This window comes from Solanum pennellii, chromosome 9, assembly GCF_001406875.1.
Source record: "Solanum pennellii chromosome 9, SPENNV200".
Classification (NCBI taxonomy): Eukaryota; Viridiplantae; Streptophyta; class Magnoliopsida; order Solanales; family Solanaceae; genus Solanum; species Solanum pennellii.
This window is the reverse complement of record NC_028645.1, coordinates 73,878,258-73,898,537: the sequence shown is the minus strand read 5'-3', so window position 1 is coordinate 73,898,537 and position 20,280 is coordinate 73,878,258. Positions and strand designations below refer to the sequence as shown.

Genomic DNA, 20,280 nt, shown 5'->3' with positions numbered 1-20,280 from the left:
CAGGCAATATGATTCAATTTGGGTGATTGTAGATCAAATGACTAAATCGGTCCATTTCTTACCAGTGAAGCGACCAATTCATTAGAAGATAATGCGAGTTTTAACATCCATGAGATATTTTGAATCCACGAATCCCTTTTTCCATCATCTAGGATAGGTGCGCGCAATTCACCACTTCGTTTTGGAAGTCATTTCAGAAAGATTTGATTTTGAAGGTAAACCTTAGTTTTTTTTCATTCTCAGATGGATGGCCAAGTAGAAGGCACAGTTCAAACCCTAGAGGATTATGTTGAGAGAATGTGTCATGAATTTCAAAAGTAATTATGATGATCACTTGTCTTTCATAGAGTTTTCTTACAAAAACAATTATCAGTCCAGTATCCAGATGGCTCTTATGAAACTCTTTATGGAAGAAGGTGTAGATCTCATATTGGTTGGTTTGAGGTTGGTGAAACCAAGTTGTTAGGACAAGACTTAGTTCTTTGTTTCATGGAAAAGGTGAAAATAATCCAAGAGTGGTTGATAACAACACAGATCCATTAAAAATCCTTTTCAAAAATTAGATGAAGAGATATGGAGTTTCAGGTTGATGATTGAGTGTATCTGAATGTTTCACTTATGAAGGGTGTTCAGAGATTTTGGTAAGAAAAAGATTTGGTAAGAAAGGAAAGCTTAGTCTCTGATACATTGATCCTTAAACAATATCCAAGAGAGTTGGTAATGCAGCTTATAAGTTGAGCTACCATCAGAGTTAGCAGTAGTCCATCCAGTATTTCACATCTCTATGCTAAAGAAGTGTCTGGGCGGTCCTTCACTTATTGTTGTTATGTATTTCATATCTTCATTGTTGTTATCTTTAACATCTTTTCAGGTGCTAGTTTCAGCGGTCTTTTTAGTATTTCAAACAGATGGTTCCCACCTTAATTAGATTAGTTAGTTTAAAATCTGAACAAGTGCATCATCATTTGTATCCTCCAGTTTAGATAATTAGTTGGCTTTAGTTTGATAGAACATGAAGAATTGAGATGGTGAAGTGAAGAAGTAAAGTAAGTATTGGTCGAAGGTTACATCTGTTTTTGAGGGGCAAGAAGTTTTTTTTTTAGTTCTCAACACTTAATGTAACAAGAGAATTTTATTGTCTTCGGTTAGGGGTGTCAAATGGGTCGGTTGGGTTGAAATTAGGATATTAAAATATGTTGAAATAGATGGCGGGTTGAGTCTTAAACCACCCAATTTGACCCGACTAATCTCAAGAATTTAACATGTTGATATTTAACTTTTATAATCATAATTTGAATTTTAGCTCAAGAATTTTTTTTTAAAAAAAAAGTAACAAATGGATAAGTTAACCATAAAAGATGTTAAAAAGATAATAATTCATACCTTAAATATATGAACATATTTTAAGAAAAAGCTTTAAAGCGGGTTGAAATTGGAGATTTAATTGGGCTCAATTGAGGATTCTCTTCAAATGAGTTATGCTTGAATGTGTTGAGATTGAACCCAATTCAAATTATCTTGAGCCCAACCCTTAAAATTCTGGGCGTGTTACCTATGTTTGGGTTCATTTTTGACACCCCTATCGTCAGTAAGAATATCTACTCTCTGTGAGCCGTAAACTAATTTTATTAAGTGTTTTTATTAATGTTATTAGATAGATAGATAGATAGATATAGCTTCAATTATTTACAGCTGCAGAAATTAGCTGCTTATTACTTTAAATCGCTCGAAGTAAATTGTGATAGCCATGCTATGCTAACACATTAGAGAACTTGAAATAGAAGAATAAAGTGTTTGCATACTGTTAAGACAAGTATAACATAAGTCCATACAAATCTTTATAACAAGTGCACGAAAATTCACAATACATAAACCCCAAGAATCGATGTCATGCATACAAGATCATCTAAGAGTAAATAATACTTTCGAACATTGGATTACTATCTCAAATAAGATTTACTTGAAGCACATCTTGTTTGACATTGGTGCGAAATGGTGGTTGGTCAATGATATTTTTAGTTTTGTTCAAGGAAATAAAATATTTAATGAAGTTAACAATCTCATATTTCTACAATGCACTTATTGATATGGAGACATGATTGAAGTGTTCTCCGGGCAATTACTACTTAAAGTCGTTTTAGGTAAGCGTCTTTAATGTTCTTTGAAATGATATGTACCTTCTTTGTTCTTTTTGTATGTTTTTGCTCTATGTGAAAAAGGAAGATTTCCAAAAAAAAAATTCTTATTGTGGCTTCTATTTCAGAATTTTCATGACCAAATGAAACTTTTATAGATAGTTGAACTTCTCCTCTATTGTTACTTTTTATTAATGCATAAATCTGTTTAAGGTGTGATATATTATATAAAAAAATGTGCAGTAAAAGCTAATGGTGCTAATAATTATGGAAAAATATATTGGCAAAAAATGAGGACAAAACGATGGCATGATAAGCATATTATGTATCGACCTTTTGAGTTTTATGTGTATTTTTCATTAAATTAGGTTGTAAAATAATTCCCTACCCTTTACATGATCAATTTATCCATCCTTCAAGGACGAATTATTCCAAGCCAGAGATACTGTAACTCCCAAAAATTTCTAACCTAATGCCTAAACCATTCTTCATTTGCATGTAAGTTCGTATTGGGTGATTCTTAAGTTAGTTTAGGTGTTAATGTTAATTCTTTAGTGTAGGAATGGATTTGAATATTAATTAAGGTCAAGAGAATTCGCTATCACAAATTCGAGTTGAAAGCTTCATTACCAATTAGATTTTGACATAGAATTCTACTTAGGTCCACTTCAAATGATCATGTCTCTCACAATATAAGAAATTAAGGGGCTCATGTCCTACCATAATAAAGGTCCTTGAATACAATTTTCACCACAACAAAGTTTGCCTCATTTTGAGTTTGAAGTAAACGGTGATGGTTGGTTTACCAAAGACTATAACATTAGAGTTGTATGAAGTCAACTCCTGCGACTCATTTCTACGAGCCATAGAAATTTTGGCGACCGATACTATGTACTCGTCAAAAACATCAGAAAGTCCAACTCCTATGGATCCATTCTTGGAATCCTAGGAACTTCTACAAGTCCTAGTTTGGACCTTAGAATGGATTTTTTAGCCTGAAAATTGAATAAGTTCTACATAATAGATCTATGATCCATAGAAACTTCTAAAGGTCATAGATTGGACCCCTAGAATGAGATTTGAGTCATAAAATTTAATATAAATTCCACAAATGCGATCTATGGTCCATAAAATAAACCACAAACCATAGATGGACCCGTAAAAGTTTTCTTTAGTTTTAAGAGGGGTAATCTAGTCATTTCTCAACCCTTCTAAGCCTAAACCATGACGTTTATACACCTTAATAAAGGTTATAAAGTGTTAATCAGTTATTTTACATTCATTAACATTTCAAGTCTTTGATAAATGTTCCAAGAAAAGAAGAGTTAGGGTTTCAAGTGTTCTTCAAGATTCGTTGATTTCGCCATGAACTCTGTTCTTCCAAGTATGCAAGCCTATTATAGTGATGGACTGAGTTCGTCCTCATGCCCTACATTTACTTTTTATCAATAAAATAATAATCTAGGGTTACATCCTTAGTCTTGATAATTCTTGAGATGAGGCCGTTGTGTTGAGTTCCAAATTATATTCATAATTTTTGAGTTGATATATCTTTCATTGAAATTCTTGAGTTATTACTGATTTTCTATTGAGAAACCTTTTAACCAAACTTTTTTGTCTTAAATTGATTTTTGAGAAAGTAAAGATGAGATTTATGTAGAGTTTAAATATTGGTTTGAGTAAAAGTACAAGGGAACTAAGTGTTCCAAAATGTATCACTTTTTACATTGATAAATGAGAAATTTTAATTTATAACTGAGTTAATGAGTTCAAAGATATTTCATAGCAAGGATATTTTTAGCAATTACCTCAAATTGAGAAAGAGTTTGTTTTATATGTTTGAACACGAATATATATTTATTGGGAGTAGTATTGAACATTGATATGGGGATGAGCTCAAAAAACTCACATTTCTCATAAACCAAGTAGCTAACATGGGTAAAGGATCGTACTTTTTAGACGACTCTTTACTACTTTCGAGCAGAGCTTTAGTGTATCCACTTAGTTGAGGTGTGCTATACCCTAGCAAGGTATAAGAAAGTTCAAGCAGTGTGCGCGAGACGTTTTATCATAACGTATCTCATAGAGATGATTGTCAGTTAGAGAATCTCCCAAAAAAAAGAGTAATTTAATGTACTTTCATATGCATCCTTGAGTTAGCCTCCTTTAATTATGAAGATTTAAATATTTCATCTCTTGATAATGTTTTGTATTGAGTTCAGGTGAGGTGAGTATTATCCTAGCCTTATCAGTTCAATTACTTATCCATTCAGCTTTATTACATACTTGTACATTCAATATATTGATGTCGTACGACCTGCATCTTTTTATGATGCAGATACAAGTGTGTAGGATCATGAACGTAAACCTTGTTGAGATTGGGTGAGCCTTATTGCATTCCATAGGACTTCACATTTATTTTTTAGTTAGTTGTCTTGAGATGTCGTAGGTCGTGTTACGATATCTCTCCTGAATTATAGAGGATTCATAGCTTGATAGAGTTAAGGAGTCTCTGAGTAATTTCTTTTCCTTTGAGATGTTTTGCAAATTATTATTGTTGTATCGAGTATCTTTTTCAGACAATATGAGTTGAGAACCTTACAATTTTAAGGATTTACTTCTATTTAATGCTTTTAAATGCTTGAGTAGGTCTTTCACTAAGGAGGCATCAAGGCCAAGGGTTCACTTAGGGACCAGCAATGGTTCTTGAGCATTAGTCACGTCCAGGATGTAGGTTCGGATGTGTTATAAAATAAAAAAATTAAAAACATCCAACTTATACCTATATAGGATTTCAAGTATCACACCCCGAGCCCACACCCTGAGCTGGACTGGCACTCGAGATCCATTGATGTCCACAAGCGACCCTTGGTAAGGCTTACTTACTCAGTGGAAGATTTAAACATAAGAATACAACTCATACAACAACTTAAAGAAATAATATCTTAGCCAGAATGGAAACTTAAGTCTTAAACGCATACAAGTGAAATGAATAAGACTAAACAACAATAACTATTTGTCTATGACGCCTCTAAAACGAAGAGGGATGTCGGAGAAAGACTCCCGGTCATCCAAAAAATGAAATTTTGAAAGCAAAGTTAAAGGAGTCCTCCGAAATACAAGGAAGCTCACCAACTGACTCTGAGTGCTCAACTGGATCAACAAGCCATTGGGTGCTGATTTTTTTATCTGCGTCTGCATCATAAGATGATGCAGTCCAACTGGCATCAATACATTGAATGTACGAGTATGCGAGTTAAAATGCAAAAGACAACATAGGCCTAAAAAGAATCTGAAAGGAATACTTACTTTGGCTTTACTCAACTCCTGAATAACTTAACTCAATATAAAAGAATAAAACACATGCAGTATATTGATACCTTGTAAAAACAGAAGAAAACAAATCAGTTCTTTAAATAAGAATGCAATAATAAACTTAACTTTACTAATATGATAAATTAACATAGTTTTTGTGGGAGTTTCTCCAACCGACAACCACCACATTGTCAGAACTGTCCTATACTTTGTCGTCATATAGGACGCCTTAACTAAGTAGATCCACTAGTCTATGCTAAAAATCAACTTAAGGATTCATCTAAATAGTATGATCATTTACTACCCATGATGGCTACATGGTGTATGGAGACTTGAGTAATCTAAACTCGTGTCCCCATATCACTGTTCAATAGCACTCCCAAAATGAACTTAACTCATATGTTTTTAAACAAAACTTCTTTCTTTGGTTTGAGATAATTACTCAAAACTTAGCTTAAAAGCTCTCTAGGAATAGATGTTCCGTTTCTTGCTCAAATGTGAAAACATTTTAAACTCTTTAGGGACACATAGTCACCATATACTTCTTTGAAGAAATGAACTTCAACTTTACCCTTTTACATAACTTGAACTATAAGTCTTACAACAAAGTTAAAACTTTTGTGAAAGACTTTTGAAAACATTAAATACTTCTCTTGACTTGCTTCTTAACTTCTAACTTGACACTTAACTTTCCTTGAATTGGAGTATGGATTCAAGGTTCATGATCTCATGTCTATAGATGATTTCATTATGTTTGGATGTACCTAAGAGTATTGCAATCAACTAGAGAACATAGGTACATTGCTAAGGACTGGCGTCCCTGGCGCTCTAGGAAGAGCGGGGCGCCAACCCTTTAAGTTCAAAAATTGACTTGGGGCGTTCTGGATGGCGCAACGCCTTAGAGGTCAAAGTTCAGAAGCCTTCTTTGGGGCTATGGGGGGTACGACGCCCCAAACGCTCCCCAGGTGTTCCCCGGCTTTTCTTCTCCGTTTTTCATCTCTAATCCCTCTAATTTTACTTAGTTCTTTCCCAAACACTTAGAATCACTTATACCCTCAATATATATCAGATTCAACTCGAAATTACACCCGAAAATATGAATCAAATCTCAGAAACTTCAACAATACAACCCACATGAATTCAAACGAATTTCATCAAGAACTCAAAGGATTTACTTTCAAATCTAACATACTTCGTTGAATTAAATCATGATTGATTTGTGGGTAAACTGATCCAATGCTATGTAATCTCAAATACCTCATAGGGATCACCCCTTGACAAAATCCACAAGCGAGTCTTGAATGTTCTTGACGAATTTTGAACTTCCTTATCTTTTCTCCTCTTTTCACTTTTCTCCAAGCCCTAGCGTGAATTTCAACTTTTCTAAACTTACTAAAATCTGGATTTACCCCAATTAAGCTCCCAAAAACGATTACAACAATTGGTAAGTAAAGGACTAGAGTACCCTTTCAAAATCCGGATTAGACTTTCTTTTTTCAAACAGCACAACTTTCAATGGGCAGATCTACCTCATACGAACTCGGAATCGCTCAAACTTGGTGGCGTTGGAAAGGTAATTCAATGATCTTTCCTACTATTTTTGGAAATACACCTAACTCATATTGATCTAGGAGTTATGGTCGTTTGATATTGATCAAAATCTCATTCTTAACTTAAACAAATTTCCAGATTTTCATTATTTCCATAAATCACTATTTCCAATTCTTAACTTCTTCTTAGTTACTTCAATTTGTGAGATGTTACATCAATGTGAGCAAGATCAATTCTTTTGATGTAGCAGAATAGACATGGGTTATCTTGGAGCTTCCCATTTGTTGATAAGATAATTCTAATTTCAAATTGGGAGTTGTGGGAAGTTACTTTTCTCTGATTTATACTTTAGTTTAGAGGCTACTACTTCTAATGTCTGGATTTTGAAGAATGGCAGTGTAAATGTATATAGTATGAAACAATTGGCCATCGAAAAATGACCTATAACACCCCAAAAATTTCTAAGTTATACCCGAAAAATCCTTCATTTACATGTAAGGTCATATCATATGATCAAATTGTTCTTAAGTGTTAACTTCAATTCTTTAGTATGGGATAGTCTTGGATATGTATTAAGGCTACTAGAATCCCCTACCACAAAGTTAAGTTGAAAGTTTTTTTACTGATTAAGTTTTGACCTATGATTCTACTTAGGTCAACTTCAAAGAATCATATCTTTGAATACATAAAATTTTAGGTGACCCATGACTTACCAAATTAGAGGCCTTTGAGTCTTCTTTCCAACGTCATCAAGTTTTTTTCATTTCTAGTTTGGATTAAATAGATATACTTGTTTTAGTGAAGACTCTTTTTGTAAGTCACCTCAACCGTTATTAGAGGAGTAGTTTGGTCTTTTCCTATCCTTTCTAAGCCTAAGCCACATTTTTTTCACCTAATTAAGGGTCTAAAAAGTGTTAAAACATTTTTTGCACGTTCTTTAACACTTAGAAGAATTAGATCAATGTTACAAAAGGAGAAAAGGCTAGGGTTCAAGCGTTCGTCAAGTTTCCATCGATTTCGCCAAAGACCTTTGTTCTTTCCAGATATGGAAGGATATTCATAATGTAGGACTAGTTCTTCCCCATTCCCTACATCTCAATTCCGTCATAAATCGTCACAGCTAAAGGATCCATTCATAGTTCTTGATATGAATTCAGTTCTTTAACAGTTAAGGTTATGATTTTTACTTTTACATGTGAATCTTATAATGTTGTTAATGCTTAGTATCATATGAACCTATTGATTTAGTAAGGTTATGTTTTCAAAATAAATTTTATAAAAGTTACTCATATATTAATTTTAGATTTGAAAGATAAGTAGAGTTCAGGGAAAATCTCCCAAATACAAACTAATTTGTTGTCCTAATTTAACTTGAGTTCATCAGGGATATTGGAGAGGGCCTTAGGGCGGCGTGCCAACAAAGCGCCAAGGTTGGCATTCAGTAGTTTAAGGTCTGACGCCCTGTGCAAGTAGTGCACCCAGGCTTGAATTCTGAAGTTCAGGGCCTAGCGCTCTACACCAGCAGTGCGCCAAGGATCGATAGGCCGATTTTTTTCCTTATTTCATCTGTTGCGTGCTCCTCTAAGTTGTGACCACGTTTTCCTTCTCTGTATTAGCTCTTATAGGCTCCATTTACATTTTAAAGTTTCTGCATAACCTAATCACTTATTTTAGTGCACATTCAAACTTAGTGAGGTTAAGAGAAAATTTTAAAAGCATTATTTTGGAAAAGTATTTAAGGGAACTTAAAGGGTTCCGAATGTATCATTTTTATATTGAAAGAGAGTACTATTTCTAGAAAAGTATAAGAGTTCTCAGTTTTATATATCGATCTTGGACTTGAAAGATAAGTCCATAAGTAAATGTTTTAAATGCAAGTTTCGAATAGAGTCTTTTAAGAAAGAATCAAATGAACTCATATGTACTATTTCACCGCTGAGAAAAAATAAGAGTATGATGTTTCTGAAAAGTACTTCAGTAAAGTAATAGTCCATTTCTTTGTAAAGGGTGATTGAACAAAGTGAAAAGTAAAATAAAGTAATAGTCTCTTTCTTTGTAAAGTTAATTGAGCATAATTGATATTGATTATTTTGAAAGTAGTATCGAGCACCGAATTGGATAAGAGTCTTTTATAACTCAAAAGTCCCAATGAACTTCGTAGCCAGTGTAGGATAGGATAGTACTAATTCTTCGTGTGACTCCTCACTGCTTCGAAGAAAGACTATTAGATGGTTCCATAGTTGCAATATCATCCTATACCCCGCAAAGTATAGGATGACCCTTGCAACATGAGTGATACGTTGTATCATTGCTAGGCTCATAATGATGGTTTTTGATTTGAGAAACTTTCCACAAAGTAAAATATATTATTTTCATATTGATTTTATTGCATATCCTATTGTAAAGCTTAAATGGTTTTCACTTCACGTTCATGTATTGGTTCAGTTGAGTTGTTTTCAGTCCTTCGGTTCAATTAATTGTTTATTCAGCGATATTATATACTCGTACATTCAATGTATTGATGTCATTCGACTTGCATCTTTTTTTATGATGCAAATACATGTGTTTGGGATCATAAAAAGGCACTCCATTTAGATCACTTCACACTTCTTGATAGCTTTTGATGAGACCTTCTTGCTTCCGGAGGACTCCACTTTTATATTATGTTTAGTAGCATTGAGGTGTCCTGGATCTTGTCCCGATCTTTAACAATAGAGACTTCATAGATAGGCAGAGAGTCAGATGTTTGAATGTTTTAACCCAATGATTTTATTGGAACTTATTCATGCCAAGTATTCCAAGAAGTGTTTCAAAACTATAAATCAAATGATTTAAATGCTCATCTATTTAAGGCTTCCGCATATCATAGTGAGTCTCATGTCTATAATCAGACAGGCCAAGGTTCTCTTGGGGACCTACAATGGTTCTCGAGTGTCGGCCACGTCCAGAATGTAGGCTCAGGTCGTGACATGATGATTCACTTGCATCTACGTTGTTGATAATTCTTGCACTAATTTTTGTAGTGATATATACTGTTTTTATGAAAGTTTAGGAGATGCAACCTAAACTTGTTTTGGACTATTGAATTAGAGGAAGTGGAAGCTAATTCCGTAATTTCTTCTGAGTGCATGGATCGAAATGATGAAAGCGTCGTCATGATTTGTTTTCTTTTCTTCATCGTATTTGTTGTATTTAGTATGAGATTTGTAGTTCTATCTTGTATAATGTATTCATATAACTTGATTCCGACTTGTACACAAAGAATGTTAAAGAAAACCTTGTGGATGGTTCCCCTGCTTTTTCAGGATGAAATATTATTATTAGTTGTTCCAATAAACTTAGTTATTATGAAAATGCTCCAGATCTAATTATTGATATTTGGAACTCTTCTTTGGGGGTAGATAAAGAATTTTATTACCAAGTGCAATATGTATAACTTAAAAGGGTTCTGTCAGACAGATTGCCCCAGCAGTGGCTTCAGAGTTACAGTTTCAAACCCAACTCCATGTCTCACAGCCTTCTTATTCGACTCTGTAACTCTCATTTTCAGAATCCGACTCTATAACTGAACATGTTTCAAAATCTGTAGAAATCAATCCCCGTCTTTTACCAGATCATCTTTTTGAAGATCGATTCAATGTGTCCTTATTAATGTAATCAATATAGTCTATGTTGTCAATGATGTAATGCTTGTCCTAATAATCAAATATAATATTGCAGCTAGAATAAAGATATTTGATGTTCAGAACCTATAAACTAATTAGGAAGTAGTCCATCAGAATCAATCACTCTGGGAGACACACCTACTCGGATTACAGGTGAGAGTTATTGTTGGATGAGTATAGATTATGCCGCAGTAAAGCTTAAATATAAATAGAGCGAGATATACTAAATGTTTTCAAGAGAAGATCGAAGAGAACGAAACGCACGTAATGGTTATCATAGCTTTCCACAATTTCACATTAACAAAACACTTGCACTACTTGTAGGCTAATGAACTGATGATGGTTGAGAAACAGGAGATGTTTATTAGTGAAGGAAAAACACAGAATAGATGTTTAAACACACTGGAAACATAAATAACAGAAGACTGCTGCAGAAGTCACACTGAACTCATACCTAAGACCATTTCAACTGCTAACATTAGACTAGAAGAGAACCTTCCATGACTGCCACAGCTTTCCCTCTCAGAAATACCCTCTGCTTCTCATCGTCTAGATGCAGTTTCACGACGCCACCTCTAGGTGAGGCCTGGACCACAATACAATAAAATCAATAGGGAAAAGAGAACTATGAGGTTAATATAAGTAGTCCCAGATTGCACAAACACATGAATAAGTATCAGTCGTGTTTTAAGGAACGAGTAAGTACCGCTAAAGCAACAAAGTCACATTTGCCAAGCTTTTTGCGCCAATAAGGAGCCAAGGCACAATGAGCACTTCCACAAACAGGATCCTGAAAAGTTTTGTTTGGAAAAACAAAAATACATGCAAGAAGAGAACACATGAGATCTCTGTGATGCATCAGCTATACCAACATATAGATTTTGCATCTGAGGTTGTCGAAGATATAATAAATAATATCTGTATGACTCGCTTAACTATCTAGATTGTGAAAAATCAGCACTACCCTTTTCAGTGACTATGATCAGCTTGAATACAATACTTATATGTGCTCACAGTATAATCAAGTGTTGGCAGTTACCTCATTGATTCCAAACTTTGGGCAGAAGAAACGGCTATAGAAATCAAAGCCGGAACCCTGTGGAGCAGGTCCGGTTATGATTATTCCTCTGCCTGGGCAGTTTTGTATAAGATCAATCTGAGGTTGGCATTCGAACACTTCTTCCCCTGATGGGAGCAAAATCTGCAAAAAAAAAAAATAAACCATGAAATTATCTTCACATGCCTAGAAAGGGCTAAATTAAATTAATTTGACTACTATGCCTTCTCGTGATATTGAAAGAAATTTCTTTTTTGTTCCACAAAAATTTGTAAAGCAGACTTGCATGAATTTTTTTACAGGATTCCTTCAATATAAAAGCAAAGACTGGATAAAGTGCGTACAAAATGATCACCCATTGATGTCTCATTGATCTCAACCACAGATGCGCCATTCAAGCTCTTTGAAATTGCAAGAACATCATTAAAATTGGTCTCGGCTACTTGGACAACAGGAAAATCCAATTCAATTGAGTAACCAGTTGGCCAATCGTCCTGAGAATTTGAAGCTTTTGGTTCTGGTACTCTTTTGGCAATTAAAATTCCTGATCTTGTTGAAAACTCAATAGTATCAGTTTTAACCAGGCCATACGAAAATAGAAAGTGTGCAGCTGCTAGCGTTGCATGCCCACATAAATCGACCTGCAAAAAAAAAAGCAAAATACTTGAAAAATATACACTCATTCAAAAGGAAAAAATCGGGTTTGCTTTTGAAAAATGCTAATGAGGTATAAAATGAAAAAGTCATTTTCTCATTTCCTCCAAATTTCAGTAAGATGAGCTCCAAACTTTGTTCTCTAACTTCACCCATAACTAAAAAGGTGGGGAAAGTAACAAGGTCTGGTTATCGTAAGTTTTGCATACACTTTCAAATTTCGAAGACACAGAAAAGGGCAACCCGCAGGAAAGATTAACAATTGAGCAAGCAATGCATACAGATTTCTTCGATATACCTACCTAATAGGAAGAGTAAAGTGAGATTGTTGCCCCAATTTTAGCGCAAAATCAAATGTTTAATGATTCCGCAGTTGAAATTGTACAAATTATCAGAAGGATTGAGCTCCAAATTTTTATGTTTCAGCATTTGCTTGAAGATAGTTCAAATTAAAATGGGAAGAAATTGAACCTCGTCAACAGGAGTGAACCAACGAAGACCAAATCTGGGGTTTGTGTTAGCAGGTTCAATGAGCGGAATGAGATAACAAGTTTCAGAGAGATTAAACTCAGCAGCAACAGATTGTAACCATTTATCATCTTTCTCTTCTTCCAATAAGCAAACAGCAGCTGGGTTCCCTTTGAATGCTGTGTCAGTGAAGGCATCCACCTGAGTAAATTACACAAACCAACAAAATGTAATCAAAATACTACTGTAACATTCATTCAATTAAATGGGAATTAAGAGAGATTACCACACAGTATTTCACTAATTTCTTGCCCATTGTACAAAACACAAAAGATTAATCAAGGAAGACGCTATAGTTATAGAAAGAAAAGAAAAAGGTCACTCTCATTCAATCAATGGTGGGTGTTACTTGGGGATCAAGTATATAAGTTATCAAATTGCAGTTGCTAACCTTCACTCTTTTTTTTATTATTTCATTGATTGACTAATAGAGCAACAACATACCCATTTGATCCTTTTTTATTATTTCATTGATTGACTAATAGAGCAACAACATACCCATTTGGAGTTTAAAGAGGACTATAGTATATGCATATCTTACCTAATCTCATAGGGATGAAAGAGTTTGTTTCATATAAACCCTCAGCTTAAAATTAGTATAATACAAAGCGTAGCTTAGTTGGTGTCTCTGTAATTTAATCCTTTTGCAATTTTATCTGATTACATCTCCATTGTGAACATAAATTGATCTCATTTTGGCAAGTACTATTCGTGTCAGCTTACACATACCTCGACTAATTAACTGTCATCTCCCACCAAACAAATGGTACCATGTAACTCTGTCAACCAAGGCTAGGATGCTAAACAGCCCACCAACAATAGGTACGACATAACTCTATACACCACAACTAAGAAAAGATGGAAAGAAATCACATATTATTTTTGTCTCCGCAGATAGACCTCATACCACCATTAAGTGAGATGTAAGAGCAACAAAGAAAGAAATGCAGTAATAAGTTACAACGCATGTTTATTTCTGAAATATATACAAAAGGAAATTTAGATTCCCTTTTACAACCATCCTTGGCCTAACAAGAGCACCTAGAAATAAGACATTTCCCAATTCAGTCATTGATTTATTAGTACAGACGTCGGGATAGCTGAGGGAACAACCATATTTGATGTTAATGAGTAAATTGATATAATGAACAACATAGTAATTATACAACAGCCACATACTGGCCAAATGAATCACCAACTCCCTTCTTTTGCCATCTTCAGAAAGTCGCAGAGTGTTATGTTTGGAAGATCAGTTGAACCAGCTTTCTTCTTCGTTATCCTAGTCATTTTCACAGCCTTGTTACCTTCTGTTTCGGAGGTTGTTACAGATATCAGGTTGTAGAACTGTGGAAAACAATTAAACATTCATAAGATGACTGGCGTGCTGCAAACTGTAGATATTATTGATCCACAAAAAGTATACCTCACAAACACCATGCAGCAATAATCGCTGGAAGGGGTCTTGAACACGTAGCACCAGCACATCTCGATCACTATCCTTCACAAATGCTCGTATACATTGCTACAGTAAAATATTGCTAATTTTTACTAACAGAAGCAAAAGGAGAAGCAAGAGAATGAATGGAGATGCAACGGAAAACAATGAAAATGTAAAAAACGAATCCAACACACTATCAGAAATAACATGGGGCTAAGGCAAGTTAAGAGATTATCACACAAAGGCATAAGTGCAAAGGATCTGAGACCAACTAAAAGACACGAAAGGGAAAAGGAAACAGGGTATGAAAGGATAGCAGACACCAAGAATATTCCATAAAAAGTAACAGTTGTTCATAGCAAATGAAATGCATAATTTGACCTTGTATTGTCAAATGATCACGATTCATGAGTCACAAGAAAACCGAGATCTTGAACAGCACAATAAGATAACAATTGAAGAGAGGAAAGTGGAGCACTCCTAATGCTGCAGCAAGCATAGATCAATTACCCACTCTAAAGTATAGTTTAGGGAAAAGACAAAAAGAAAACCCTCTGTATGTCTCCTTACTACAATAATTCCAACTTGAGTATCATGGAGAAGACATCTAAGTTGTTCCATGTGAGGCATGTAAATTATTTTGCAGCTTCAGAGTTCCCAACTTAACCAATCAGCCACACACAACCACCTTAAGTTCTATTCTTTTTCTAATACACGATGATGTTTGGGCAAATATGCACTCTTGACTAACCTATGGGATACCTGCTATCTCCTACTAGCACAAGCATGGCGTAACCCTACCATGAAAGCTTAGATAGATTAGAAGAATTTACTTATTGCTGCCTCTACTAGAACTCCAATATGAGTTCCCAAGTTTGTCACTCTAACCTTTTCAATCGCTCGGCCACGCCTCTTGGAGGCTCAACTAGCTTTAGCTTCTATCAAAACTTTATTGCATGTTGAGCGGGTGTCTATTGCAACACCTTCAGATCAGCAACACAGATGCAATAGCTAAATAGCATTTCCTTCAGTTACAATGCATAAAGAAGAACAAACCCACAATAGTTCTCAGGAATACCTCATAGTTGTTGACCAATTCAGGAAGAAAGTTGCGCCTAATTGCATCTCTTGTTCGACAATCCACTCTATGCCATGCAGTCAACACTGCAACCTTATCATTATCCACACAACTCTTTCGCTTTGATGTTTTGCCTTCAAGAGCATCCATTATGGAAGCCTAACCAAACAAGAGCATATAAAAGCTCATTAATGGTAATAGACAATCTTGCTACACTGCAACCTTATCATTATTGCTCATTAAGGAAAATTCCAAGAAAGAGTATTCACTCAGTAAGTTAGAAAAGCTGCCAACTTCTGAAACGGGTGAGTGAAGACATACATCAAGAATTAACCATGAATTTCACATAGTAAAATCATCAATCTAACTGCACTTCAATAAGTGGTTCAGTTCAAGTCAATATAACAGAATGCCTATCATCTCACTAAATTGTGCAAAGAAATTCAGTGCAAAAAAAAGCAAATGCACCATAACAGAAATCAGATTAGTACCCAAACAAATACTCAATCCATCTCATGGTATATGTTGGTGTTTGACCAAACACAATACTTATGATGTTAACTGAATTATATATTATTATTTATGACAATGGTAGTGAAATAAAATGTCAAAATAATGTTTGAAACATTTATTGATAAATGAAGTAACACTCAAAATATAAAATTAGAATAGTTCAAGGAATTTGAACTCCATGAAAATGGGAAAGATGCACTGATGAATATTATAACAAAGTTGGACTACCGCTTTTAGTAACCTCAGCACACTAGCCATTTCTACATGCCCTGATGTAAGTCCTCCACTTCTAACAGACCTAAAAGAATTGTCTGCTAGAAGCCTAGAACCAACCAATAAAGGAATGATACTCTTATTTGTGTGTGTGTGTGTGTGTGTGTGTGTGAAGTATGGAATATAGATTTCAAATTTTGGCCGAAGCAAGAGAGTGGATGATGAGTCTTTAGAAAAATTTCCAGATAGGCGAGGAAATCACAATCAAGCAATGAAATAGATCCTAGGGACCACATAGACATGAATAGGCATGTAGATGGTAATATTAACCATTATACTTTCTTGCAACTGTAAGAAGAAAGACCTATGAAAGAATACCCATAAAGAAAGGGATTGAAATTGACAATGCATAGCATCAAAAGAAGTAAGTATTGTTACAATAAACGCTCAAAGTAAATGTTGCCAGATTATAAATGAAGAGAACACACTGTAACATATAGGAAAATATAATAACCTCTTTATCCATGTCTATATTCCTGAATTTGTCCCATTCCTCCACATTTGTCATGCAAAATACTGAGAGTGGCACATCATCACCTGCAGGAAAGGAAATCCAGATAAGACATTAGTTTATATCAGAAATAACAGTATAGAATTACTGCAGCTTTCCCACTCCTTTTGATAATCATAAACAAAAAGGTCTCTTCCACTTTCCTACCAAATCTCTCTCTATTATGGCACATATATAAAGGGGTCGAAGAGATTATGGCAGATCATGTTCACCAAGAAATGGTTGAATAATAAATTCAATGGAGAAGTACTTTTTCTTTAAACAAAGTTCAATTGACAAGTACTTAAGTTGACAAAAGAGGACGAACAGACAAACAGCTTCTCAAAAACCAAGAGAAATAGTGATTTTAAAATCACAACCACCACTTATAAGTAGACCATGATCACAACATTTGCAAACCTGCTAGAGAACATATGTATTTCTGCTTCTAATTAAGATACTTGAACTCGAAGCCCTCCTCATTTTCGGTGCAACGATACAGGCATTTCTTCCTTTTTCATATTTTCCCTACTTAATAGCAACATACTTTGTGCTCTGCAAATAGACAAATTGTGACACAGAAAACCACCACAGTATCATGTTTAGAGCAAAAAAAGGGGAAGGATGACACAACTGCTCCTCTGGAAAAATCTTATGTATTCTAATACTTTTTTCATTTAATTATATTGAAGCATGTGTGCTAAATAATCTATGCCAGAAATGAACCTATACTACGAATTTGCTTTAAAATGAAGTTCCTTTTGCTTCAAAATGTCTCAACTTCAGTGAAGACAATGAATGTGGAAAGATAACCTACCAAGTGTAGCTAGATAATTCAGAACTGCTTTTAGTAACAAATTAAAATTGCACATTCAGCTCTGACACCACAATCCTTGTCCGAATTAAACATGTTTGTTATTCATCTATAATACATGGGCACCTTATGTTCTACCAATGTAACGAAAACTGATGAACTATCCTCATAGTTTGCTTCCAAAGGGAATCAACTCTAAAATGTTTATCACTCGAAAACAGAATAAAGGACCAATTCAGGAACAACATCACATACAAAGATATCTTACCAAAAGGTGGTGGGGCAAACAAGCCCCTAATTTCTTCTGCATTTAAACGAGGAACAAGTTCCATTAAAAGACGATCGTTCAACCATCTGCGAGTTCTTCTGTTGCTGACCTGAAACGATAGTATATTTGGCATACATAACTTGGAACATACATCATCTGAATATATACGTATATTAATTGGATAAACAGAAACAAGAATTCTGGAAACACATGTTACGTTTCAAAATATAAAGAAGCCATCAACCCTAAACACTTGTATCTTGGTTGCTCCACCGAGCATAGCCTGATTTTTTCCGTAAACTGACCAAAGGAGTCCATGTTCAATTAAGACACATAGGTGCAAGATTCAACTTAATTGGACAATGGGATAAGCAAACCACAATGTGCAAAGATTACTATGATTGATTTTTATTTCCAGCAAGCTAGTAAGTCTGGATAATCGATCTTTCTTATTTAAGTTATTTACATTTCATTTCTTGAATACAATTACACAATAAACCCATTGAAGAGCTCATCATGCACTAATCCAAAACTACCAAGATATGAATTGCAGATATAAAACAAACAGAAATTTTTAATTCCTAAAATAAATTGTCATGAATACACAAGTCAATAAAATAAACTGACTTCCAAAAAAGATGCAGAAAATTACTTTTCCAGCCAAGCTTTCAAGAAACTCGATCTTTTTCTCGATGTCAAACCCTCGGGACTTCACATTTTGTCCTGCAATCCATCCCTTGGGAAAAATTACTATTTTTTTCCAGATCACCGCAACAATTAGCCAATAACAAAATGAACTGAAAATAGCAGAGGGTCATCAAATTCACTTTTTAAAAAGCGAACGAATCTCAAAATCCATCAAAATCATAAACTGTTAGATATCATATTCTTAGTACAAAAATAAGAGTGACCCAGATCAAGAAAACACATAAAATGCAGAGCTATGGTGTATTCTTGGATATAAATTGACAAAGTTTGCACCTTTGGAATCATCAAAAAGGGAAGACATCATGAGAAGATCTTGTTCGGTCTGCAAAATCTCAGAGGTTGCCATGATTGATGTTTTCTCGACTTGGGGTTGATCAAGATTGTTCCTTTTTGAATTGGGTTGGTGTATCTTGTTATAGATAAGCTGAAAATGGGAAACTGGATGTATGAGGAAGAATATGGAGAATATGCTCTTTGATCCCAATGAAACCCTAGCCAGATGAGGTACCTAGAAATGGGTTGAAGTGTAGTTATAACTTATAACTTACACGTAATGTGATCCAATTAGCAACGAAAAGTTGTCATCTTCCACCAATCAAAAGGCAGGATGTATACATCTATGTCCGAATATCCTAATCTTGGCCTCTCATTTTGTGTTGTTAGGTGGTTGATTCGGTTTTACTTATTATTGATTTGGTTTATTGATTTTTTGGTTTTACTTATTATTGATTTGGTTTATTAATTTTTAATATTTAAAAACGTTAAATTCTTAATCAGATTAATAAGATATTTTTTATTAATTTTCAATTTATTGATTATTAATCCTTAACGGTTCAGTTTTCGAAAGAACCAATAAGAAAATATTCATAAAACAAATATATTTCTTGTCCAACAATTGGAGCGACATGACTATAATGTGACTTTGCATAATGCTCATAAAATAGACATTAGTACCTCTCTATATTAATATTGTCGAGATTGTGAAATATTATTATATTATAGAGATATTATTTAATCGATAAATTAATATTTATTAATTTATAAAATGTTTTTTTAGATTTTATTAGATTAATTTTGATTACATCATTGGGGTTAAAACCTAAGAAATTTCAATGAACCTGGTGAAAACAACATTGACGAATTCAAGGTCGTAATTAATAATCTCGATTATTACAACAAGATGGATGTTAATAGCCTATTAGATTAATCGAGTGAAAGTGATAAATGTTCAAAGGTCCATAGCTTAGAAGATATTGTGGATATCATTGGAGAAAACAAATGTTGATGATGAAGTTGAAGACGATACGATACCTACCATTTGCGCATAAGGAGACATTTATCGTGTCTAGAACTCTTCACAATTTTCTACTTGCATTTGTTAAGCATATGCAAAAGGTTTCAATCCATGAGAGATCCTTCCTTCTGTCTTGAAGTTTTGGTGCAGTTTGAGAAGACAGCACCAAAACTTTGGATGCAATAAGAAAAGTTAGAGATGAGTTTCACTATATTTAAATTCTAACAAAAAATTTAGAATTATATTTCACTAAATTGTCTTAGATATTGTTATAATTTTAAAAAATTATTAATTTATAATATTAATGGGATCGTATATTTATATAAGAGTCTTCTAAAAATATATTACATTATTATGTTATCAAAATTGTTGGATTGTTTCACTAGCCTGAATCGAAACCAAATATCATCTTAGAAAGTTTTCAAGGCAAAGATTTGAAACATTTTCCGTTTGCGTATAGGCCCAAACTCGATGATTTCTAAGTTGTGCACGTGCTATA

The 20,280-nt window shown here is 34.2% G+C and overlaps 1 protein-coding gene across 4 annotated transcripts; it reads right to left on the bottom strand.

Annotated features, from left to right (window-relative positions):
* Nucleotides 1-10,913: 10,913 nt before the first annotated feature.
* Nucleotides 10,914-19,014, bottom strand: LOC107031468 (uncharacterized isomerase BH0283). Of its 4 annotated transcripts, XM_027911924.1 has the most exons (11): nucleotides 18,761-19,002; nucleotides 18,432-18,502; nucleotides 17,780-17,888; nucleotides 16,662-16,744; nucleotides 15,422-15,580; nucleotides 14,329-14,427; nucleotides 12,849-13,046; nucleotides 12,068-12,364; nucleotides 11,706-11,867; nucleotides 11,373-11,456; nucleotides 10,914-11,252 (listed from the first exon to the last, which is right to left on the bottom strand). In XM_027911924.1, the coding sequence occupies exons 1-11, from the start codon at nucleotides 18,831-18,833 to the stop codon at nucleotides 11,145-11,147; spliced, it is 1,443 nt and encodes a 480-aa protein (XP_027767725.1). In that variant the 5' UTR covers nucleotides 18,834-19,002; the 3' UTR covers nucleotides 10,914-11,144. The 4 variants fall into 4 exon arrangements, with proteins under 4 accessions (XP_027767725.1, XP_015088574.1, XP_015088346.1 ...); XM_015232860.2 differs by lacking the exons at nucleotides 10,914-11,252; nucleotides 11,373-11,456; nucleotides 11,706-11,867; nucleotides 12,068-12,364; nucleotides 12,849-13,046 and adding an exon at nucleotides 13,844-14,249 and having other exon boundaries at nucleotides 18,761-19,013; XM_015233088.2 differs by lacking the exons at nucleotides 14,329-14,427; nucleotides 15,422-15,580; nucleotides 16,662-16,744; ... (1 more) ...; nucleotides 18,432-18,502; nucleotides 18,761-19,002 and adding an exon at nucleotides 13,132-13,292 and having other exon boundaries at nucleotides 10,918-11,252.
* Between the last annotated feature and the right edge of the window lie 1,266 nt (nucleotides 19,015-20,280).